At 36.5% G+C, this 26,361-nt stretch overlaps 2 protein-coding genes across 16 annotated transcripts in view; one reads left to right on the top strand and one right to left on the bottom strand.

Moving 5' to 3' along the window:
• Nucleotides 1-8,007, top strand: part of MFSD8 (major facilitator superfamily domain containing 8) — an 85,204-nt gene extending 77,197 nt beyond the window's left edge. For all 15 annotated transcript variants that reach the window (XR_009692877.1, XR_009692876.1, XR_009692875.1 and 12 more), the window contains one exon: nt 7,718-8,007. The gene's annotated coding sequence lies outside the window, so the exon portion shown is untranslated. The remainder of the gene's footprint in view (nt 1-7,717) is intronic.
• Nucleotides 8,008-8,388: 381 nt separating this feature from the next.
• HSPA4L (heat shock protein family A (Hsp70) member 4 like) overlaps nt 8,389-26,361 on the bottom strand; it is a 53,700-nt gene continuing 35,727 nt past the window's right edge. Inside the window, exons 16-20 of the mRNA XM_061142319.1 lie at nt 23,433-23,558; nt 23,034-23,141; nt 15,736-15,855; nt 12,627-12,788; nt 8,389-9,198 (exon numbers count right to left, since the gene is read on the bottom strand). Of these exons, the coding sequence (XP_060998302.1) occupies nt 9,007-9,198; nt 12,627-12,788; nt 15,736-15,855; nt 23,034-23,141; nt 23,433-23,558 (708 nt within the window). The 3' untranslated portion in view covers nt 8,389-9,006. The remainder of the gene's footprint in view (nt 9,199-12,626; nt 12,789-15,735; nt 15,856-23,033; nt 23,142-23,432; nt 23,559-26,361) is intronic.

The raw sequence follows: 26,361 nt of genomic DNA, 5'->3' as shown, positions 1-26,361 counted from the left end.
GTAATACACTATTATTTTGAAAATATTTGTTATCCCCTCGTAGGTAATCAATGTTAACTTTGAAAGGGTCCCTTCCTTACCTTCCTACTTTTGTACAAATATTTCCTGTTACTTGAAGAAATGGGATTGTATGTACTGCAACTTATACTTTTAACTCCCAGTGTATCAAAATTATTACTCAAGATAGCCACATATGAATTAAACTTACAATTTTATATACTGTGGACATACCAGAAGCCTGGTATTTTCATATAAGAACTTGTCACATTGGCTACTGGAAGCCTAAGGCCTTTATTTTTGGTTACCCTCACCCGCTTGTTTTTCTCTAGAGGATTGTGAATGGGGCTTTTGAATATTCTTGGGGCTTAGCTAGCTGTTTGCAACACAAAACTGATGACCCCAGGAATGGGGGCTCTGACGGACCTTCCATGGTCCAAAGTGCAGGATGCCTTCCTTTCAGGCACTTTCCAGTGTTAGCTCCACAGGAGGGACCCACTGTCCCCTCCATACCTATTCTTTTTTTCTTTTTAAAATTTTTATTAAACCTATTTAAACTATATATTTATACATATATAAATTATATTCTACATAGAATGTGGTGGTTTTCTCTGACTTACTGCCTTGCTTTACTTAGTATAATGCCCTCTGAGTCCACATGTTATAAATTTGTGTAAGATTTTTTTTTCTTTTTTATGGCTGAATAATATTATATATGCAAAATACCACATCTTCTTTAATTACCCATCAGGCACTTAGGTTGTTTCCATTATCTTGACTATTTTTAAACAGTACTGCAATGAACGATGTTGTTGTTCAGTTGCTCATCCATGTCCATCTCTTTGCGACCCCATGGACTGCAGCTCACCAGACTTCCCTGTCCTTCACCATCTCCTGGAGTTTGCTCAAACCCATGTCCATTGAGTCAGTGATGCCTTCCAACCATCTCATCCTCTGTCATCCGCTTCTCCTCCTGCCTTCAACCTCTCCCAGCATCAGGTTTTTTGCAGTGAGACAGCTCTTCGCATCAGGTGGCCAGAGTATTGGAGCTTCAGGTTTAGCACTGAGAGGGGTGCATGTATATTTCTGACTTAATGTTTTTGTTTTATTTGGATAAATACCCTGAAATGGAATTGGTAGTGCCGTTTTTTAATTTTTTTAAGGAAACTCCATACTGTTTCCCATGGTAGTTGCACCAATTTGTGTTCCCAACAATGCACAAGAGTCCTTTTTCTCCACATCCTCACCAACACTTTGTAAAAAATTTTTAGTTGAAGGATAATTGCTTTTAAGAATTTCTTCTATCAAACCTCAACATGAATCAGCCGTAGGTGCATGTATTCCTCCCTGTTGGACCTCCCTCCCCCTCAAACCCCTCTGGGTTGATTCAGGGCCCCTGTTGAGTTCCCTCAGACACACAGCAGAACCTGCTGACAGCTGTTCTGAGTAGATGAAGTGGTACCCATTGGGGGTGTTTGGTTCTTTTTAGGTTTCTTTTATATTTTTAAAAAAATGGAAATATAATTGCTTTACAGCAATTATGTTTGTGTTAGTTTATGTTTACACGTATCCCCTCCTTTTTGAGCCTCCCTCCCACCTCACCTTGCATCCCGTCCTCCTCCTAGGTCATTCCCGCAGCACTGAGCTGAGCTTCCTCTGCTGTATACAGCAGTTTCCCACTAGCTAGCTGTTTGCCCATGGTAGTGAATATATGTCAGAGCAGCTCCAAATCTGTCCCACCCTCTCCTTCCCGTCTGTGTCCGCAAGTCTGTTCTCTGTGTCTATTCCTGCCCTGCAGATAAGTTCATCAGTACTGTTTTACTAGATTCTACATACATGCGTTAATATACAGTGTTTGTTTTTCTCTGACTTACTTCACTCTGTAAGGTCCAGCCACGTCTCTGCTAATGGCACGGTTTTGTTCCTTTTTGTGGCTGAATACTATTCCACCACATATATGTGCCACATCTCTATCCATTCATCTGTCGGTGGACATTTAGCTTGATTCCATCTCCTGACTACTGTAAGCAGTGCTGCAGTAAAGAATACTGGGGAACGTGTCTCTTCCTGAATTATGGTTTTCTCAAAGTATATGCCCAGTTGTGGGATTGCTGGGTCATGAGGTAGTATCGGGGCTTCCCTGGTGGCTTAGATGGTAAAGAATCTGCCTGCAATACAGAAGATCTGGGTTTGATCCCTGGGTCAGGAAAATCCCCTGCAGAATGGAATGGCTACCCCCTCCAGTATTCTTGCCTGGAGTTTTCCATGGACAGAAGGATCCATGTGGTCCAGAGAGTCGACACTGAGTGACTAAGCACATTATATCATTATGTTTAAGAAGTATCCTTGTAAATACTACATATAGTTCTTAAACTGCTAAGTTTATGGTACTTGCATTCCCATAGTTACTGATATTTGGATTTCTATTTTATAATTTCTCTTTGTTCTCTATGCCTACAACAGGGTTAATTTTCTTTACTACAATTCTTTATTTACTCTTTTATTTTCTGTTTATTTTTGGCCATGCTGGGTCTTTGCTGCTGCATGGGTTTTTCTCTGGGTGGGGGCTGTCCTCTAGTTGCGGTGCACACGCTTCTCGTTGCAGTGACGTCTCGTCGCGGAGCGTGGGCTCTGGGGGCGCGCAGGCTCAGTAGTTGCCGCTCCGGGGTGAGAGCACAGGCTTAGCTGCTCTGCAGCATGTGGGATCTTCTTGGACCAGGGATCTAACCTGTGTCTCCTTCATTGGCAAGCAGATTCTTCACAACTTAGCCACCAGGGAAGCCCCTTTTATTTACTCTTACTTTAACCTGAATCTTTTTATGTCTAAAACCAGTACACAAATCCTTTTCAGGGAGGTTTAACAGGAGATCAAATGTTGCTTGATACAACTGGCTTCAAATTGCCTTTTGGCAGGAATCATCTTGAATCTATCTTTGTTTCTTTAGGAGGGAGAGAGGGATTGAGGATAAAGTATTAGGAATTACAGTCAACAGACATTCCTTCTTCACCTCTGGAAGGTTATCAACTCTTCTGTTCATCACTAGGGATTGTGGGTTAAAAAAGCAAAATCCTCTCCAGTCCTCCTGAAAATCAGGGTAAGATGAACAGGTATAAACTGCCAGTTGTTCAGCCTTTATTTGCACTTATAATGGAAAGTTGTAGAGGTATAAATATTTTCTGTGGATTGCGGATTTATTATCCTTTGTATTCTCACAAGTTGGTTCAAGCACCAGAAGATTAAGCATCAAATGCTGTAATGTAGACCAGGAAACCCCAGCATGCTATTTGATATATTTTCATCCGGAATAGCAATTCTCAGAAAAAGGTTAAGAGAAACTCGGGCAGGGAGCTCCTCTTTGTGTAATGAAAATCTTTCTAGTTTATTTTTTCCTAGATTTTCTTTTCCAATACAGACTTATTCTGTGACAACACTTCCAATATTCAAAAAACTACTGTTGTAGTTTTCAGAATAAACATCATTGGAAGGTTTAAAAAGTTTGCCAATTTACTCAGCCCTCATTGCCAAGCAAATGTATATATATAAATGGCTCTGAAAACCTGTCCCCAAACCACCATCAAGTCACTGAAGTTCAATATGTGAACATTAAGCCTCCGGTGTGCAAAACTCATGGTTCAAAAGTAAGTAGGTATGTACTTATATTTACACTATGTCTTGATAGTGTGCACTTACTATTAGTGAACAAATAGCAACTGATAAATGCATTTTGTTGGTTATTTGTTCACTGATATGATGCCATTTTATATACTCTGATTCTGCATATGTAAACATTTTATGGCTATGCTTTGTAAGCAAAAATTGTACACCACCTATATAGGAGTTACACATAAGAATGTTACCAACTTAACATCATAAGCCAGTCTCATGTTTGCTCATTGAAGCTAAAGGTCTGGTATGTGCAAAACCCAGTTTGTTAGGATTTTCAGCATTGCATTGGTCACTGTTTGTGCTGACCACAAGCTGGGAAATAAGAAATCAAATGTAGTAGTTTTCTTTAAAAAAAAAACAATTGTCAGCTAGTAGGAACTGAACTGCCAGGAGGTATTTTATACTAATGATTGGAGTCGGAGTCACTATGTATATAAATTATTTTAATAATGGTTGGAGAAAAGAAAAATAATGTGGATACCATATTAGTACTAAACAATTCAGTAGCTTCATTAAAAAATTGCTTCTGTATTAAACAACAGTGGCTTCATCCAGCCAAGTACAATTTTTTTTTTTTCTCTTTTACTGTGAGTCTCCTTTCAAGATACTAAGCCATAAAAGTATTATTTCAGGGAAAAAAACCACAACGCTTTAAAGCTTCCTTTACTTAGATCTCCATTTCTAATTACATTTTTACATCTACATTCTGTGTGGGTCCATATGATTTCAAGAGCATGTTAACTCAAGTTCATGGAGGCAAAAAATTAAATTCTAAAAAAACCCAAGGAAGATGCACAACACATGTATGTAATCAGAAAGCAGCAAAAAATGGAAGGTGTCTAATCTTTAACAACTATTTTGAATTTTGACCCTTTTGTTACATTGATACTTGGATTAAAAATGAAGGACGCTGGTTACTTATCATACACAGTACTCACAAAATTGACTTCTTTTGGTCCAGAACTACTTAAAAGTATTCAAGGCCAGAATATGAAAAACCTATATAGCCAATATTAAATTTTAGAGGTATTACATATGGAAATTTACAACATGGCTTTTTAAGTATGAATTTCAGAGTCAAAAAATTCTTAACAGTAAGATTTGGTTTTAAAGTAAAAAGATAGCTAATAAAATCAGTTATCAAGCAAAGTAATAGGAAAACTTTTTTAAAATACATGAAATAAAAGACAAATAATCCAAAATAAAAAAGCAAAATATAATTGAAATAAAATGATTATGTAATAGACTGAAGGAGAGGATAAGTAAAACAATAGGAAGGACTAAGGTAATTTCTACTTATAGTTTATATACTGTAAGACAACTAAAGTGTGTAAAACATGTTGAAGTTCACGAATCTCTTTATAGTAATCAATACACTTCCCTAATACTCATCCTGTGACCTACGACATGATAGTAAATTAGAGATCGCAAAGATCATGCCATTAATGTTTTTGTCGATATACATTTTGACCTGCGTGACAGACTAAATCAAATGCTCGTGATTATTAGTTTTCTTTCTTTGACCTGAAAGCTCCACGTGATTTAATGATGTACTTTTAACATGTGCTTTTTCCTCTTAATGCTTACTCTAACAATATGCTAGAGGCCTGGACGGTGACCAGATCCTAGAGATCTGGACGGTGAAAAAGCCATTACCACCTGCTGACCACTGGCATAGATATTTAGTGGTTTTTTTTTTTTTTTCCTTCTAAGCAGTTATTAATATTCCAGAAATTTCAGGTGCCCTGTTACTGTATGAAACAACTACCCTTGAATTTAGCAAGGGGAAAAAAAACTTAGACATCTGGTTATGTTATAAACCCAGAGTTGTTTGTTTAGGAAACATGAGTATATGGAAGACTGTTAATTTTAGTTTACTTTATATTAAGAGATGTGAAAGTAAAATAAAGCTTTTGTTTGTTTTCAAACGTTAAAGATTTGGTTGGTTTTGATCTGCACTAAATCTTAACTTCTTTATCAAAAGAAAAGATTATGTGCTTCCTGGAAATTATTTTAAGATTATACTTTAAATCAAACCTTGACAAAACAAAAGGTAATTTTAAAGCTTATTTTGTTTTTTGATCAAAAAGTCTGAATCTTCTGAAATTGACTAAGATTAAACATTTAGTTTGATAAATGATAGTTGTAAAACATACTATAGTGAAGAGGATAGTAAAACATTAGAATCAAATTAACAAGCATTTCCCACACCTGTGTCATTGGAAAAGTCATCAGTGGCTGACTTTAATCAATGTCATCAGATTTTAAATACTGATAAATCAATACAATTTGATATACGTCTCATTAAGTTTTACAGAATCAAATACCACAAAACAAATGCCACTTAAAACTTGGAAGTCTAACCACAAAATAACATTTCCTTTAGAATTGAATTTTTTTGTTGTAAATCTCTAAAAGTTGAGAAAGATGAAGTTAAATTTTTCTATCACTTGTAAATCTATGATATGTAAAATTAATAACAAGGCTTTAATTGTTGTGGACTACCAACACCAGCTGTTAAAAATAAAACAAAATCCTAAGGGTAATGTGTATAGGCTTAGTATTACAGTTCAAATTTATGAAAATGGAGGGATGGTTGTTAAATCTATTTTGGGTTAGTTGATCTTAAACATAATTTTTCAAAACAGTTGAAGATGTGCTAATTTGGATAAAATATTTTCACACTATCACTTTATGATATTGATAATTGATTTTCCAAATTCACTTTAAAGACTTCTAGCTAGGAAATATAATCATAAATATACCAAAAACTGACCCCCCCGAAGTCTAAGAAATCTGTATTTCTTAAGTTTAATTTTTACCTTTTTAAAATTGAGATGATCTGTTATTCCAATAGCCTAATTCTTTGGTATGCTATTTGTAGTTATTTTAAAACTTAAGTATTCTGTACATAGCTAAGGAATTAAAACATTGCAAACTTTCATTATATTATTTAACAGCTTTTGTTTTTAAAATCACTATGATTGGTTATTAGGAGTTGATTTCTGAAACCAGGTAACTTACATTTTTCCATAGAGTTAAGTGTATTATTCTATTAATTATCCTAGATATTTCCTACATATTTAGTTCTTATCTGCATATTACTATAGGAAAATACCCTATTTTGCTATGTATTTTTTTTAAAAAAAGATCTTTAATTGTCTAGCACTTCATACTTCATATAGATTAAAATTAAACTGAGCCCATACCATCTACCCAAAACTAGATTAAGTAGAACATTTTCTAATTTATTTATAAACTACTAATTATAAGGTTAAGGGCATTTGAAAATCATTTAAGTTAAATAAATGGGTAAGAAAAGTACACACATTATTTTTGGATATATTTAACTTATAAAATGAAGTGGTACATAACTACAGGAACTGGAATATAATTCTGATTAAAACAGAGAACTATATAAGCTAGTAAGGAACTGAAAATGTCAGGATGTACTAGACAGTTCAGCTGCAGAAAGGGTTGTTCTTACATATTCCCAATTACTTTTAGAGGTACAGCTCCTAACAAAGTGGGTGGAGATTTCCTTAAGAGAAAGCAATAAACTCCTTCCATGTACTTTATTCCCTTTCATAACTCTGATGCTGTTACTGAAATGAACCTATATATACCAACATAGAAATGAAAAGTAACAATACATGCTTAACAAATGTTTCATCATTGTTAATGGATATGATTATTTCATTAGTTTGAAGACAAAAAATACATTGGGTCTATATGATTTTCTTAATGCAAAATCCTTCCTCTGAAAGGATGAATAAAAATCCCTGCAAAATGCACTGGTCTATACTCTCCTTTCAGTGCAGACTACATTGTAGAAACAAAATCTCTCTTAGAGAACTAGTTTTGAGTAGTGACTATCCCTAAAGATATTGAGCTCTCAATTTTTACTACTTAAGGAAAGTCAATATTAGTTCTTAATATAAAGATGTAGTTTTGGGGAAAACTGAGCTTCTCAAAATTTTAACATAGGTCAGTCTAGTTGATTGGCATTAAGAATACAAGTGCCCATGCATTCTCTGTTTCTTTTCTTTGTAGGTTGAATAGTCTGCCTCCCATACTGAAAGTTTCAAGCTTTTGGACAGAACTGAACAGTGTGAACAAGTCTGGTGATGAAGCTCGGACTAAATTCTTAAAGTGTCTTAGTTTCACAGTCCCTCCTCCCATATAACTTGTATATGAAGCCCCAAAACTGGAGCCAAGGTCTGAACAGGTCATATGACAGCAAGAACTATAATTTAATCACATCGTATCATATCACACTATGTAACACTCTGTATTTTGCCTGTTGATATGTAACAGTTTATTACAAGCATTATTTCCTAAGACTTATGTGGTATAAGTGCTTCTTTCAAGTATTACCGCTTACAGTGTTTGTATGTTAACAGTGAGTCACTGATAAATGTATATAATGCAGTACACTCTGCCGTGTCTCCCTACCTTGTGTTAACACGTCAACAAAATGAACTAAGAAAACAAAAACTATTTAAGACAAAGGCTATCAACATCACAGATGCACGTCTGAGTAAGTCAACAGCATTTCCCCCTTAACATGAAGGTATTTTCATAAAAAATGCTTCATCGTTTTTAGGCTAGCATTACTTTAGCAGCAGCTGGTCTTCAGGACAAGTAGATCAGAAGTTTCAAGTGCAAAAGACACTGAATTACTCTGAGAAACATCAATCCACATGACTAATGAAAAGAAGCAAACTGCTGGTGTCACCTTAACATAAAATTGTGCACTTTCCCCTTCAGTGTGTGTTTTAGTTCATTTATATGATAATAAAGTTTTGGAGTCCTCATGGCACACAACTGAGATGGAATAGTTTGTCAAGGAACCTATTTGTTTTAATGTTTAAATTCTAACAACACAGTAACTACAAAAGGTCAGTGCCTGGTGGCTGTAAACCATATCAGTTTCAATGTTTTTAAAAACAATGATGCAATTAAATCTATGCTTCTGCAACAATAGTGCAATACAGTATCCTTTCCTGAATAAAGGAGCTGAGGTTTATCCAAGTAGAAGCTTTAAATAAGGTAGATTGTTGCCAACTACTTATCAGTCTTGCATGTTTGACATAAAATAGATTAGGAAAGCTTAAACTGACTTGTTTATCTATATTCAGCTAAAGCTTCACATAAGCAGCAATGGAAATGAACATAGGTGCACTCAATATAAAACACTTTTCAAAACTACTCCAAAAAACAAATGACAGAAAGTGGTTAAGAGCAACTAAACATCTGTTGTGTGTACCAGATGTAAAAGAAGAAGAATGGACTCTGTGGTTACTTGCACTATTTGAATTACGTGAAGGTAAAGTTAAGACTTAGTCCACTTCCATCTCTGCAGCAGATTTAGTATGCTGTGAGTTGTCTTTTGTTGAATCTGGTTTGGTTTCAGTCCCACTCTGTCCATCCATTGGTCCGTTGTGCTCACTATTATCTTTTGCCTTGTCTTCAGCAACCTCTACTTTCGGTTTGGGCTTATAAATGATGGGGTTACAGAAATTATCCAGTTCCTAAAGACATGAAGAAAATTTATTATATTAAAAATATTATGTAACAAGTTACCACTAACTTTCTGAAGTCCACATATACTTTCTAAATTTCCACATAATTCCACATTGCTGAATAGCTGTTAACTCAGCCTGATAACCAACTAATTCTTAAAATACCTTAATGAATTATTTACCTTCTTGGCTAGTGTGTGTCAGTGGTTTAGGAAACTATTCAGTCTTTAATATAATAATACATTCTGTATTTAGTTGTTACTAAATTTCTTCCTCATAATTTATTTTGGCAGGAATAATCTTTATATATTTATTTATTTTGGCCATGACACATGGCATTCAGAACCCCTCCAACTCGGGTCCTTGGCAGTGAGAGCATAGTTCTAACCACTGGAATGCCAGGGAATTCCCTAGGAATAGTTTTTAATTGATTCCTTTAAATTATGCCTAAAGCTCTGTTATGAGAATTATGTCACATAGCACCTATTTCATAAGTTAAAATTTCTCAAAATTACCTGAAAACTATTTTAATAAATGGAATTAGATAAATGTATACACTAACTTTACTTTTGGAAAACAGTAGCTTTTTTTGTCAAAGGAAAAGTAAGCCATGGAAGTAAATTCAACTTAATAATAATTTCAAAGATATTATTTTCTATATCCTTGGTTTTTCTGCACAGAAATATAAGACCATTTCAATAATGCTACTGAAACACTTTAAATTCTTTCAAGACCAGTGTCACAGAAATTGGGTGGGATGGAAAAATAGGAGGTAACATCCTGGGGGAATGTTTTAGTGGCAAACTATTCTTGTCACACTCTGCCTCTCACCTGATTAGGAGTAAATTATAATAGATTCTTTGTAAAACTTTCTCAAAAAGGAAAATACTCTTACTGCTTTATTATTGGAAAAAAAAAAATACCAGTTTGGCACAAAAGTTGCTCAACGTGATCACTAATCATCAGAAAAATGCAAGTCAAAATCACAATGATATGTCTCATACCTGTCAGAATGACTGTCATCAAAAAGAACATAATATTTTGGTAAGGATATGGAGAAAAGGGAACTCTACGTACATTTCTGGTGGAAATGTAAATTGGTATAGCCATTATAGAAAACAGTATGGAGGTTCCTAAAAAAGCTAAAAGTTGAATTACTATATGATCGATCCAGCAATTCTACTCCTCAGTATCCAGAAATAAATGAAAATACTAATTTGAAAACATACATGCACACCAGTGTTCTAGCAGCATTATTTACAATAGCCAACATGTGGAAGCAACCTAAGTGTCCATGAACAGATGAGCAGACAAAGATGCAGCATGTGTATACAATGGAATAAAAAGAATGAAGAATGAAAATTTGCTGTCTGCAGCAACATTGATGTTACTAGAGGGTATTATGCTTACAGAGACAAATACTATATCTTATTACTTACATGTGTAATCTAACAGCAACAGAAAAAATGACTCACAGATACAAAGAATAAACTAGAGGTTACCAGTGGGGAGAGGTTAAGTGAGGGGCAAGATAAGGGTATAGGATTAAGAGATACAAACTAATATGTATAAAAGAAATAAGCTACAAGGATATATGGTATAATGGAATATAGCCAATATTTTAGAATAAATGAAGTAAAATCTGTAAAAATATTGAATCACTGTGTATACAACTTATAATCCTGTCAATCAAATATACTTCAATTAAAAAAACCCCAAACCTGTTTTTGTTTTTAAAATGAATCAAATACCTATGAGCATACTGAACCAGATTTTAAAAAAAATCACCTGATATTCCACCTCCTCTGGTGGTAGTGGTGTAGTTGCTAAACTGTGTCTGACTCTTGCTACCCCATGGACTGTAGCCTGCTAGGCTCCTCTGTCCATGGGATTTTTCAGGCAATGGAATGGTTTAACTTTTCCTTCTCCAGGGGATTTTCCCAACCTAGCAATCGAACCCTGGTCTCCTGCACTGCAGGCACATTCTTTACCCACTAAGCTACCATCTCCTCTAGCTTAACATTATTAGCCTTTTGGTGAACATTCTTCTAGATATATGTCCATGAACACATATATCCAAACATACAAGTCTTAATGAAGATGCTAATTTATAGTCAGATAACTTTAGATTCTGTAATCCTTTTTCATGCATCATGTATAAATCTCTATATCTCAACAGATTTACTGGGCATCCCTGATGGTCTAATAGCTAAGAATCCATTTGCCAATGCAGGGGACATGTCAGATTCGATCCCTGGTCTGGGAGGATCCCACAGCTGCGAAGCATCTAAGCCTGTGTACCAAGAGTACTGAGCCTGTGTTCTAGAGCCCACAAGCCACAACAGCTAAGCCCGTACACTACAACTACTGAAGCCTGTGCTCTGCATCAAGAGAAGCCATTGCAATGAGAAGCCTAAGAAGAGTTGCCCCTGCTCACCCCAACTAGAGAAAAGCCCATGCATAGCAACAAAGATCCAATGCAGCCAAAATTAAATCTGCAAAAAAATACATTTATCTCTATTATCTTAAATACTGTGTTTAACTATTATAATGTGTTGTATATGCATCAGTTTATCTAATTTCTTATTGGTAGGTATTTAGGTTGCTGCCAGTTTTTTTCTATCATAAGCAGGGGTTTATATACTCATGCAACAGTCAAATTAAGATGAATTCCTAGAATTGTTATTTCTGCATTAAAGGTAAACTCATTTTAAATTTCTATACATATTCTGAAATGATGTTCCAGAAAGAAGCAGTAACAAATGTAACCAAATTGCTCAGGGAAAGGCACCCATTTCTTCACACCCTGGCAGTTAAGGCAAAGACTGTGAATGTGAACAACCAACCAATCAGAGAAGAGAGATTTGCATTTGTTAGTAACGAAGATGAGTATCTTTTATGTTTATTAGACATGTGTTTCTTTGTCAGCTGTTTTCCCAGTGTCTTATTTTTCTACTTAGATGCTGATCTTTATTGTAAAGTTTATCCCCATGTTTCTCATGGTGTTTTCTATAACTTTTGACATTTTCAGTAGTAACAGTTTTTAAAATGGAAACTTTATCTCGGAAGTAAGATTTTACCATGAAATTTTATACATTTCAAACTATGTCAAAAACAAGCATATACTGCGGTTTTAGAATGGAGATTCAAAAGTGTTATCAAGCCTAGAAAAATCAGACATAATCTATAGTTGTCGCATTGTTTTATTTTATTGCTTTATTTTACACTTAAAATCTAAAAGCTGTTTTGTGTGTAAGACTAATTAAATCAAGAAACATGATCCACCTAGAATCTTTTTTCCCCCCCAAATTAAAGATTAGCCTCAAATTCCTATTTCTCTCTGTTATTCTGTAAGTTGATTACTTCTCAGAGTATGGCTCCCGTTAAAAAATTTTAGTGACTGAAGCCATTAAAAACAGAAGTTTATAGTTTCTTACCTTCGACTTTGCAACTATTTCTGAAACTTTCACCACAGGATCTTGAGTGAGACTTAGTTTGTTCTGTGCGTTCATCTTACTGTTCAGCCAACTCATGGCTTCACTGATATATTTTTCAACCTTTTCAATTTCAGCAGGATCCAAATGATCGTATCTTTCATCCTATTGGGGGGGGGTGGAAAAGAGAGGTTTTTCCGGAAGCACCAATTTATTGATAATTTCTGCTTAAAAGATTTAGACTCTTAAGTGTATATCACATGCATACTTGTGAAGAAGCTATTTACAAATTACATAGAACTGAAGAAATTGGGAGAAAGAAAAATCAGTATGCTTTTTAAGAGGAAAGGCCTTCTGAAGAAGTCAGGTTTGGAAAGGAATGACTTGTGGAGAATATTAAAACTGAAAAGTAGTTTTTAGCCAAGAAAGAAGCTGCATGGAATTAAATCTGTCAAGGAGTAAAATGAAATAAGGTAAGTAGGCACAAGCAAGCTACACAGAAAATTCCGACTCTACCGCAGACTCTGATTAAGTTGATAAGGAGACATAAAAAGTAAAATTGTCTGAAAAAGACACCTGCAGCTGTCACATGTAGAAGACAATCTAAGAAGTCATGATTTATACTGGTGGTCTCAAGACCAGAAACAAGTGACAGTGCAACATACAGAAAGAGGATCTCCTCCCCACTCACCTGTCTGTCTACATGCTTTTAAAAAATCTCTAGCCTGAACATCTTCCCTGAACTCTCAACTCCATCCAGCTTCCTACTTGAATTCTTATTTGTAAAGTTTGAAACAACATACCTGTGTTTCAAATTCACGATTACCTCCCTACCTACTCTTAAAAGTTTTGCTCATCTCGGTAATTAAAAACTATCCTTTCAGGCCAAAAATCCTTAAGAGTTATTTTGACTCCTCTTTCTGTTTTATCTACATAAAAATTATCAGCTCTGCCTTCAAAATATATGCAGCAGAAATCCACCCACTTCCCCTTCCACTATCCAGGCTTAGGGTTCCGTCACTTCTTGCCTGTACTATTCTAATGATTTAACTAGTCTCTGCTTCTGTAGTCTTAAATCATGCTGCTCCTATGCTCAGAAGCCTCCAATGGACTCCTATCTCAGGGTAAAAACAAAGCTTTTATAATGGCCCCTGGGCACTGCATGATCTGGGAACTAATAACCCCACCCCTACTGTTTTGAGTCCCCTTGGCTTCCTTGCTGTTACTCCTACACTTTCCCTGAGATTTTGCAATTGCTTCCTACCCCCCTGCCCTACTTTTTAAAAAACATTTTTCTTATAATTATCATACATCTTGAACCCTCCCTCACCTCCTTTAATTCTCCCCTCAAATGATGTCATCTTAATTAGTCTGCCTTTCTGACAATCTCCACCTCTGGCAGTCCCTTCCTTTTCCCACAGCTCTTATCACCATCTGACTTCAGTAACCCATTATTGTCTATCTTTTCCCACAAGCATATTAGAAATAAGTCCAATGTTTTGTTTGATGCTGTAGTTCCAGCACCTTGAAGGAGCATGGAACATAATAAACTCAAAATTCTTGAGCACAAGTGAAGTCTTGCCTTGCTCTGAATAATAGTTTAAACCTGCATCTTCAGGAAGCTTTTTGACAGCATGCCGAACACTAGGTTGTAATAATAATAAATAGACCCTCCAATACCAGATTTGAAATATTCTTGGTGTTTCTATTTGTCTGCTTGTTCCTTCTTTCTTTTCCATTATCCTTATATTCTGTTTGTACCTGTATGGACACTGACGTTGGCAGGCACATTCACAATTGGTACCTGGATTATTCCTTTAGGTTTGTTGGACTGCACTCTATCTTAAAAAATGTACAGATATTTTATTGGTAAAATAAATAACCACCTTTCCCACACTGTGTAGTGAAAAACAGTATAGTTGTTAAGGGTTTGTATGTTGACTTTAGGCTGCTTAGATTTTATCCTGACTACATCACTACTTCTTAAGTTGCTTAAGCACTGCTATTTTCCTATAAAATAACAGTCTTGTCAGAACTGAGATAATCCATGCAAAGTGCTCAAAATTTAGTACGTGCTCGATAAATGTAAACTGTGATAATGCCCGCCCTAAATCTTTGGTGCTGGTCTCTCCAGCCCACTGATGCAGTTTTAACATCAGTGATGAAATCTGGGGGAATTACAGTGAATATTTAAAATTGGAATTGGCAAACTTGGGGGCTCCCTGGTGACTCAGTGGTAAAGAATCTGCCTGCAGTGTAGAAGATGCAGGAGACGGGTTCAATCCCTGGGTCAGGAAGATCCCCTGGAGGAGGAAATGGCAACCTGCTCCAGTATTCTTGCTGGGGAAATCCCATGGACAGAAGGGCCTGGCTGTCTACAGTCCAGGGTCACAGAGAGTCACATGAGTGAGCATACACACAGAAAACTTGTCCTGCAGGGAAAATTAAACCTGCTGAGTTTAATAAACTTTTTTTGGAATACTACCATGCCCATTCGTTTACACACTGTGTATTTGCTCTTGCTCTATGACAGCCAAGTTGAACTTACATACTAGGCCTGCAGAGCCTAAAATGTTATTTGGTCGTTTAAAGAAAAAGTTTGCTAACCTCTCCTTTAGAGGAAAAAAAAAATCAGATTTTGTCAAATCTTACTGTTACATTCAAATGCAGGTAACTTATGTAACTAAATATCTGAGGCTAAAAAACAGTGGAAAGGCTAAGGGTACTAAGATGGATCTGGGCACAGATATAAAAGAATAAAGGACATGGGAGTTACAGATAAGCAAAAGACTGGAAGACCAAGAGCAACCAAAAGAAAGGCACCAAGGGACAAAATGAATGCTAGCAGAGTCCAGTTTCAAAGATGCCAGTAAAAAAAGGTTCAACAAAACCTCTTTTTCACTGTATCAATAATGAAATCCCTAAGAAGAAAACAATGAATTTGTTCACTGGATTAATTCAGGGAATTCTAAAAGATTAAAACCACATAACTGCACTTTGGTAGCAACAACTGCTATAGCTCTGTAGTTGAGAACTTTTAAGATTTACCCCATTCTCTCTGCGTACCACACATGTTCCCATTATCACCAATTTACTTTATGAGTTTTAATACCTTGTTTCTGTATGCTTCTATCACTTTCATGACAAGTTGGATCTTTTTTCCCAAGTCGTTTAAAGCTTTTGGTCTTTCTTCATGTTCCATGTACCTTATTTGAATAGGCTGGCCATATTTCTGTTAAGTTTTTTAAAAAGAAAAAGTTATTAACAGAAAACAACTTTTATTGTGGTTCACTGGAGGAAATGGCAACCCACTCTACTATTCTTGCCTTGAGAATCCCATGAACAGTTATGAAAAGGCAAAAAGATATGACACTAGAAGATGAGTCCCCCCTTCCCCCAGGCTGGAAGGTATCCAATATGCTACTGGGGAAGAGCAGAGGGCAATTTTACTCATAGCTCCACAAAGAATGAAGGTGCTAGGCCAAAGGGGAAACAGTGCTCAGCTGTGGATGTGCCTGGTGGTGAAAGTAGTCCAATGATGTAAAGAACAATACTGCATGGGAACCTGGCAATGGATGTGACTTTGAGCAAGCTCTGGGAGATAGCAGAGGACAGAGGCACCTCAGTTCAGCTCAGTTGTGTCCGGCTCTTTGCGACCCCATGGACTGCAGCACTCTAGGCCTCCCTGTCCATTATCAACTCCCAGAGTTTACTCAAACTCATCTCCATTGAGGCAGTTATGCCATCCGACCATCCCATCCTCTGTCGTCCCCTTCTCCTCCTGCCCTCAATCTTTCCCAGCATCAGGGTCTTTTCAAATGAGTCAGCTCTTCACATCAGGTGGCCAAAGTATTGGAATTTCAGCTTCAACATCAGTCCTTCCAATGAACATTCAGGACTGATCTCCTTTAGGATGGACTGGATGGATCTCCTTGCAATCCAAGGGACTCTCAAGATTCTTTTCCAACACCACAGTTCAAAAGCATCAATTCTTCGGTGCTCAGCTTTCTTTATAGTCCAACTCTCACATCCATACATAACTACTAGAAAAACCATAGCCTTGACTAGACAGACCTCTGTGGACAAAGTAATGTCTCTGCTTTTTAATATGCTATCTAGGTTGGTCATAACTTTCCTTCCAAGGAGTAAGTGTCTTTTAATTTCATGGCTGCAGTCACCATCTGCAGTGATTTTGGAGCCCGCCAAAATAAAGTCTGTCACTGTTTACACTGTTTCTCCATCTATTTGCCATGAAGTGATGGGACTGGATGCCATGATCCTAGTTTTCTGAATGTTGAGCTTTAAGCCAACTTTTTCACTCTCCTCTTTCACTTTCATCAAGAGGTCTTTAGTTCTTCTTTGCTTTCTGCCATAAGGGTGGTGTCATCTGCATATCTGAGGTTATTGATATTTCTCCTGGCTTGTGCTTTATCCAGCCTAGCATTTCTCATTATGTACTCTGCACATAAGTTAAATAAGCACAGTGACAATATACATACAGCCTATATGTACTCCTTTCCTGATCTGGAACCAGTTCCATGTCCAGTTCTAGCTGTTGCTTCCTGACCTGCATACAGATTTCTCAAGAAGCAGGTCAGGTGATCTGGTATTCCCATCTATTTCACAATTTTCCATAGTTTATTGTGATCCACAAAGTCAAAGCCTTTGATATAGTCAATAAAGCAGAAATAGATGTTTTTCTGGAACTCTCTTGGTTTTTCGATGATCCAGCGGATGTTGGCAATTTGATCTCTGGTTCCTCTGCCTTTTCTAAAACCAGCTTAAACATCTGGAAGTTCACGGTTCATGTATTATTGAAGCCCGGCTTGCAGAATTTTGAGCATTACTTTGCTAGTGTGTGAGATGAGTGAAATTGTGCAGTAGTTTGAGCATTCTTTGGCTTTGCCTTTCTTAGGGATTGGAATGAAAACTGACCTTTTCCATTGCCGTGGCCACTGCTGAGTTTTCCAAATTTGCTGGCATATTGAGTGTAGCACTTTCACAGCATCATCTTTCAGGATTTGAAATAGCTCAACTGGAATTCCATCACCTCCACTAGCTTTGCTCCTAGTGATGCTTCCTAAGGCCCTCTTGACTTTACATTCCAGGATGTCTGGCTCTAGGTGAGTGAGCACACCATCGTCATTATCTGGGTCGTGAAGATCTTTTTTGTACAGTTCTTCTGTGTATTCTTGCCACCTCTTCTTAATATCTTCTGTTTCTGTTAGGTCCATACCATTTCTGTCCTTTATTGAGCCCATCTTTGCATGAAATGTTCCCTTGGTATCTCTAATTTTCTTGAAGAGATCTCTAGTCCTTCCCTTTTTATTGCAGCACACTAGAGGAGCCTGGTGTGCTGTAATTCATGAGGTCACAAAGAGTCAGGCACAATTTAGCAACTGATGACAACAAATACAGGAAGATGAATAGGAAAGAAAGGTGGTCAGATCAAAATCTGTCCCCTCTTATTTTCCTACATGGAAATGAGTTCCAGTGGTTATGTGCTTATTCAATCCTACACAGGGATGTCTATACCTTATGTCCTCCTCTCATTCATTAAGATTACCTTTTGATTCCTCTCAAATCCAAAGAACGTTAATTTTTTTAAAGTTGGGTGTTATAAGTTTAAAACTACTAAGAAAACTGTAAGAACTATACTGCATCCAGAAATAATGTATTTGAAACTTGGTTTCATATAACTCATGCATATAACTCTGTATATGCAACATAGTTATTGGGATTTCCTGGTATTTAATACCTATTGACTATTATTTATGTCATATTTATTCATTAGATTAGTATGTGTATTTTAAGTATAGTGCTTAAAAACAAGAAAGCCCTTTGGCCCCTCACCCCAGGTGCATAGAAGTAGAGAGTGTCTAAATTTTAAAACAGCCTCTGTAACTCTTGAGGAGGGGAATACATTAGAAAAAAAGAATAGATATTTTCTTCCAAATTCTTTACATACGTAAATAAAAATCAGCTTATTTTAGAGTAATTTTAGGTTTTCAGAAAAGTTACAAAGGAAACAAAGGTGAGCCAAGCACCTTTTACTGCTTTTCTCTAATGTTAGCATCTTATACCATTATGGAACATTTGTCAAAACCAAGAACTCAACACTGGTGTATTACTATTAAATACTGACTGAACTCCAGATTATTTGGATTTCATCTTTTTCTTTCCCAGGATACCACACTGCATTTAGTCTACTTACATTGTACTTTTAATTGTAAATGTTTTTGAAAGGGGAGTAAGTCATAAAAGCCATCTTATAAAAATAGTGAAGCCCATGAAAACTTCTGTAACATTCATTTCTACATTTACGTATATATTGGAAGCAAAATAATATATTCTTGGAGCTTCTGGGCTTTTCAGTTATTTCTATTGGCCTCAGCTGTCTGGCTTGTTCCTCCAGCCCAATTTATATATATAGTCCTTTAAAGGAGATGGGCAGTAAAAAACACCAAGAGGATAAAATATGGTAAAGCTTAGTTTTGCTTTCATAAGCACAGGCTTTCAGGCTGCTTTTTAATTGTTCCCTTTGGAAGTAATTTATTGGCAAGATATTAACCTTTAAACAAAATTTTTTACATGTACCCCAATATGCATTGCAGCACAATTTACAATAGCCAGGACATGGAAACAACTGAGATGTCCATCAACAGATAAATGAATAGAGAAGATGTGGTACATTTATTTTCTTTTGCTTTCAAGTTACATAAATTCTTTTGCACCTCAACCTCCCCATCACTAAAGGGCTGCCTTTCCACATACTCAGGAAGTCTTTATTAATGTCATCACTTAGTATACATATATTTACTCACAACTCAAAGAATGGTTCAGGGACCAGCAGCATCAGAATCTCTCGGAAGCTTATAAAAAATGCAGAATCATGGGCCCAACTTAGATATACTGAATTTTTTTGCATTTCAGTAAAGGCCCCAGGTTATTCATGTGCACATTAAAGCTATGATCCTCACTAAGATGGAAAGACTAAAATTTCCTGTCATTTTTCCAATCTAAACTTCTAAACTTTTGAAGTTTTTTTGTTTTTTCCAGGATGGGAGGTGAGGGTTGGGTGGCAAGCAGGAGGAAAAGAGCAATAGTGTTTTTTTCTCTAATCAGACCCCTGACCTAGAAAAAGGGGACCTGGTGGACATACCTCCTTATTTCTTTTTTAAAAGGACATTGAAGAGCAGGGGTACTATTTTTGAAGTTCTTTGCTGGCCTGGTGTCCCCAATAGTGTGAACATACAAAAGGGCAGTGTGTTAACTCCTCAAAATGAGAGGAGTCAAGGGGGAGAGAAGCAGAGCAAAAGTGACTCCTCTAATGGATGAGGGGTCAGGCTGACAAGTCACTTCTTAACAACATCTCAGAAATCATGGCTTATATGAGTAATAGTAACACTCTGATCATGTGCTAATTTGAAGTAGTCAAACGGGAGATGGCAAGAGTGAACATCAACATTTTAGGAACCAGTGAACCAAAAGACTGGAATGGGTGAATTTAACTCAGATGACCATTATATCTACTACTGTGGGCAAGAATCCCTTAGAAGAAATGGAGTAGCCCTCCTAGTCAACAAAAGAGTCCAAAATGCAGTTCTTGAGTGCAATTTCAGAAACAACAGAACAATCTCTGTTCATTTCCAAGGCAAATCATTCAGTATCGCAGTAATCCAAGTCTATGCCCCAAACAGTAATGCTAAAGAAGCAGAAGTTGAACAGTTCTATGAAGACCTACAAGACTTTCTAGAACTAACACCCAAAAAGATGTCCTCTTCATTTTGGGGGACTGGAATGCAAAAGTAGGAAGTCAAGGCCTTGGAGTACAAAATGAAGCAGAGCAAAGGCTAACATAGAGTTTTGCCAAGAGAACGTAATGGTCATAGCAAACACCCTCTTCCAACAACACAAGAGAAGACTCTACACGTGGACATCACCAGATGGTCAATACCGAAATCAGATTGATTGTATTCTTTGCAGCCAAAGATGGAGAAGCTCTACACTGGCAGCAAAAACAAGACATGGAGCTGGCTATGGCTCAGATCATGAACTCCTTATTGCCAAATTCAGACTTATATTGAAGAAAGTAGGGAAAACCACCAGACCATTCAGGTATGACCTAAATCAAATCCCTTAGCGATTATACAGTGGAAGTGAGAAATAGATTCAAAGGATTAGATCTGATAGAGTGCCTGAAGAACTATGGACAGAGGCTCATGACATTGTACAGGATGTAGTGATCAAGACCGTCCGCAAGAAAAAGAAATGCAAAAAGGCAAAATGGTTGTCTAAGGAGGCCTTACAAATAGCCGAGAAAACAAGACAAGCAAAAAGCAAAATGAGAAAAGGAAAGATATACCCATTTGAATGCACAGTTCCAAAGAACAGCAAGGAGAGATAAGAAAGCCTTCCTCAGTGATCAATACAAAGAAATAGAGGAAAACAACAGAAGAGGAAAGACCAGAGATCTCTTCAAGAAATTAGAGCTACCAAGGGAACATTTCATGCAAAGATGGGCAAAATAAAGGACAGAAATGGTAGGGACCTAACAGAAGCAGAAGATACTAAGAAGAGGTGGCAAGAATACACAGAAGAACTATACAAAAAAGATCTTCATGACCCAGATAACCATGATGGTGTGATCATTCACCTAGAGCCAGACATCTTGGAATGTGAAGTCAAGTGGGCCTTAGAAAGCATCGCTAGGAACAAAGCTAGCGGAGGTGATGGAATTCCAGTTGAGCTATTTCAAATCCTAAAAGATGATGCTGTTAAGGTGCTGCACTCAACATGCCAGCAAATTTGGAAAACTTAGCAGTGGCCACAGTGGACTGGCCACTGGCCAGCAGTGGACTGGCAAAGGTCAGTTTTCATTCTAATTCCTAAGAAAGGCAATGCACTCATCTCACACACTAGCAAAGTAATGCTCAAAATTCTCCAAGCCAGGCTTCAATAATACGTGAACTGAGAACTTCCAGATGTTCAAGCTGGATTTAGAAAAGGCCGAGGAACCAGAGATCAAATTGCCAACATCTGCTGGATCAGCGAAAAACCAAGAGAGTTCCAGAAAAACATCTATTTCTGCTTGATTGACGATGCCAAAGCCTTTGACTGTGTGTATCACAACAAATTGTGGAAAATTCTGAAAGAGATGGGAATACCAGACCACCTGACCTGCCTCCTGAGAAATCTGTTTGCAGGTCAACAAGCAACAGTGGAACTGGACAGGGAAACAGACTGGTTCCAAATCGGGAAAGGAGCACATCAAGGCTGTATATTATCACCCTGCTTATTTTACCTATATGCAGAGTATTTAACATGTATGCAGAGTATATCTTGCTAAATGCCAGGCTGGATGAAGCACAAGCTGGAATCAAGATTGCCAGGAGAACATCTATAATCTCAGACACGCAGATGGCACCACGCTTTTGGCAGAAAGTGAAGAACTCAAGAGCCTCTTGATCAAAGAGGACAGTGAAAAAAGTTGACTTAAAACTCAACATTCGAAAAACTATAATCATGGCATCCAGTCCCATCACTTCATGGTAAATAGATAGGGAAAACCATTAAAACAGAAAGAGACTTTACTTTTTGGGGCTCCAAAATCACTGCAGAGGGTGACTGCAGCCATGAAATTAGAAAAGGCTTGATCCTTGGAAGAAAAGCTATGACAAACCTAGACAGTATATTAAAAAGCAGAGACATTACTTTGCCAACAATGGTCTGTCTAGTCAGAGCTTTGGTTTTTCCAGTAGTCATGTATGGATGTGAGAGTTGGACCATAAAGAAAGCTGAGCACTGAAGAATTGATGCTTTTGAACTGTGGTGTTGGAGAAGACTCTTAAGAGTCCCTTGGTCTGCAAGGAGATCAAACCAGTCAATATCCTGAATATTCATCAGAAGGACTGATGTTGAAACTGAAACTCCAATACTTTGGCCACCTGATGCGAAGAACTGACTCATTTGAAAAGATCCTGATGCTGGGAAAGATTGAAGGCAGGAGGAGAAGGGGATGACAGAGGATGAGATGGTTGGATGGCATCACCGACTCAATGGACATGGGTTTGGGTGGACTCTGGGAGTTGGTGATGGACAGGGAGGCCTGGCGTGCTGCGGTTCATGGGGTCGCAGAGAGTTGAACACGACTGAGCGACAGAACTGAACCTCTGCTAAATTTTCATATCTGAGTATCATAATAGACAAGAATGATTATGAATTATTTAATTTCAATTATCATGTAGCAGTCCTCACCTCCTAAATGAAAACAGAGCAGTTCTTGTTACACATATCTGCCTTAGAAATTTCATATGTATTAATTAAACACATACACTGTGTTCTTACACCATAATTTTTAGGACAATTTAATGTCCTGTTCAACACTAATATAGATTTTAAAAAGTTTACCTTTAATTCTTGAAGCTTATCCACATATACTTGTTTAGGTTGGTCCTCTCCTTCTTCATAAAGCCAATTTTCTGTGTCTTCCAATATTGCAGACAGTTTTTTCAAGTCCTAGTTATATAGTTAAGAGATACCAATTGAAAATACTCTCCTTAGAAACAAAAGTCATCAAAACAAGGACAAAATGTTTTTCAAATATAAAAAAATTTTTTTCTGGCTTCATATTTATAAACATGTTTTCACTAGACTTCTGAAATTTGGTAAAATAACTAAGAACCATTCCTAAATGTGCTCAAAAAGACTGACAACAAAAACACATTTGCAACATTTATGTATTTATATTAGCATGCTCAAGCAAACATTTAAATAATTCTAATAAAAAACTACAAAACTTAGACTTACTTCTTGAGTGATGAATTTTTCATAGACAGTGCCAAGCTTGTCTCTAAAATCATATACATATTCTTCAACAGCATTCTTTGCATCATTTCTTTCTTTCTCTAACTTATCCTGCATTATCATCTTCCCCTATTCAAAAAGTTTTACATTAGTTGCCATGAAAACACTAGGAAAATAAAAACCAAAACTACAATGAAACATCACTTCAAACATCACTTGGTGATTATTTGTAGGATTTGAAACCCTTGTACATTGCTGTTGGGAATGTACAATAATGTCCCCCTTAGAGAAAACTTTGGTGGCTCCTAAAGAAGCTAAAGAAAGAATTACAATGTGACCCAACAGTTTCACTCCTAGACATATAATTAAAGAACTGAAAGCAGGAATTCAGTTATTTGTCACCCAATGTTCACTACAGCATTATTTACAATAACCAAAAGGTAGAAACAACTCATTTGTCCTTTAACATGTGAATGGACAAATAAAATGTATATATACAAAATGGAATGTTATTCTACTATAAAAAGAAAGTTCTGACACATGTTACGAACTTGATAAACCTTGAAAACATTATGCTCAGTGATATTAATACAGACACAAAGAATAAATATTGTATGGTTACATTTATATGAGTTATCTAATACAAATTCAAAGAGATAGAAAGTAGATTAATTTCTTGGGGGTTGGGGAAGGGAGGAATGGTGAGTTATTAGTGGTTAGAGTTTCTGTTTAGGGTGATGAAAAAGTTTTGGAAAAGATAGTGTCAATTAAAATTAATTTTTAATAGACTAATTAATGTATGTTAGTGTTCAAATCCTAGGTTTCCCATTTATTAGCTTTGAAATTGAAGCAAAATTGCCTAAGCTAAGCCTCAGTTTTCTTATCCTAGAGAGCATACTTCTATATATCTTGTATGGCTGTTACTAAGATTGACATATTCACATAAAGTATTCAGGACAGTGCCTGACACATAACTGGTCCTGAATAGACGTTAGCTTTGGTAAGTGATACAGTATAGTGGTTGTGATCTTGAGCTTTGGAGACAGACTACTGGGCTCCAACACAAAGGTTACTTGCTGAACTTGGGTGATTCAGTCTACTTCTGCCAGGCTCATCTTTTAAATGCAGATCTCTAACAGTACTTAGATTTCATAGGTTTGAAGATTAAAGAGGATATGAAAGTATTTAAAGATGTTAGCAAAAATTATTGTTAAATCAAAAGCCAAGAAAGAATCTGTAATAAATATTTGTACTTTAACAAAAACATAATATTTTAAATATAATACAATGCACTGATATTTGTAAATTTGAAATAGACAATTAGCACAACATTGTAAAACAACTATACTCCAATAAAATTATTTTAAAAATAAAATGAGGCATTTAAATATTTTGAGAAAAAATCTTACACACAAAATTTATCATAGCTGCACTTCCACATAATCCATTTCTTCGGGAAAGTTAGTCTCAAATAATACAAATTCAGAATTATTTGGAATCTCTAGAAATGCTTGCTTCACATAAAATGTAGCTTTTAACAATTCATGAATAGGTGATATAGGTAGGTACTAGAAAGAGAACACTGTAAAGTCAAAATGTCTTGAGGAAATTACTAGAATAATGTGCAGCAGTTGGAGAATATGCAGCACTTCAAAGACAACTGCTGGTCAAGCCTGTAGAAATTAGGAACTACCATCTAAATGTAAATTAAAAAAAAAAAAACTTTTTACACAACCATTGGTAAAGAAACCAAACTCTTTTCCTCAAGAGAGTGTAAAATGAAACATAAACATGTAAAGAAAATTTCAAGAATGACAACAGTTTCTAAAAAAGTATCAAATGGAAGTAAGAAGACATTCTGAATTGAATCTTAATCTTTAAGGATCACACATTTGAAGAGGGGAGCTGGTAATACTTCCCTATACAATGTCTGCTGAGTGTGCTACTGTTAAGACACAATAAAAGGGGTAAGAATTATTAGCGTTGGCAAGGCCTTTCTCTGTAGTGGAGACAAGCCAAGTTTTTTATATAACTAAGGTGAAAGCTATAACTGTACATGACACTAATACAGCTCAGCATTTTGTCCAAAATAAAACAGTTCAATAATCTATTTAATAATTTCTTATGAGTTACAGACTAGTTCCCTAAATTTGAGGGATAATTATTCTACAAAAATTTCAGAATACACTACCACCAATTTCAACATCAGTTCAGATTTATATACCTCATTTTCTTTTTTTTTTTTTTTAATTTTTTTATTAGTTGGAGGCTAATTACTTCACAACATTTCAGTGGGTTTTGTCATACATTGATATGAATCAGCCATAGATTTACACGTATTCCCCATCCCGGTCCCCCCTCCCACCTCCCTCTCCACCTGATTCCTCTGGGTCTTCCCAATGCACCAGGCCCGAGCACTTGTCTCATGCATCCCACCTGGGCTGGCGATCTGTTTCACCATAGATAGTATACATGCTGTTCTTTTGAAACATCCCACCCTCACCTTCTCCCACAGAGTCCAAAAGTCTGTTCTGTATTTGTGTGTCTCTTTTTCTGTTTTGCATATAGGGTTATCATTACCATCTTTCTACATTCCATATATATGTGTTAGTATGCTGTAATGTTCTTTATCTTTCTGGCTTACTTCACTCTGTATAATGGGCTCCAGTTTCATCCATCTCATTAGGACTGATTCAAATGAATTCTTTTTAACAGCTGAGTAATATTCCATGGTGTATATGTACCACAACTTCCTTATCCATTCATCTGCTGATGGGCATCTAGGTTGCTTCCATGTCCTGGCTATTATAAACAGTGCTGCGATGAACATTGGGGTGCACGTGTCTCTTTCAGATCTGGTTTCCTCAGTGTGTATGCCCAGAAGTGGGATTGCTGGGTCATATGGCAGTTCTATTTCCAGTTTTTTAAGGAA

This window comes from Dama dama, chromosome 5, assembly GCF_033118175.1.
Source record: "Dama dama isolate Ldn47 chromosome 5, ASM3311817v1, whole genome shotgun sequence".
In the NCBI taxonomy this organism is placed as follows: Eukaryota; Metazoa; Chordata; class Mammalia; order Artiodactyla; family Cervidae; genus Dama; species Dama dama.
This window is presented reverse-complemented; position numbering and strand designations above follow the sequence as displayed.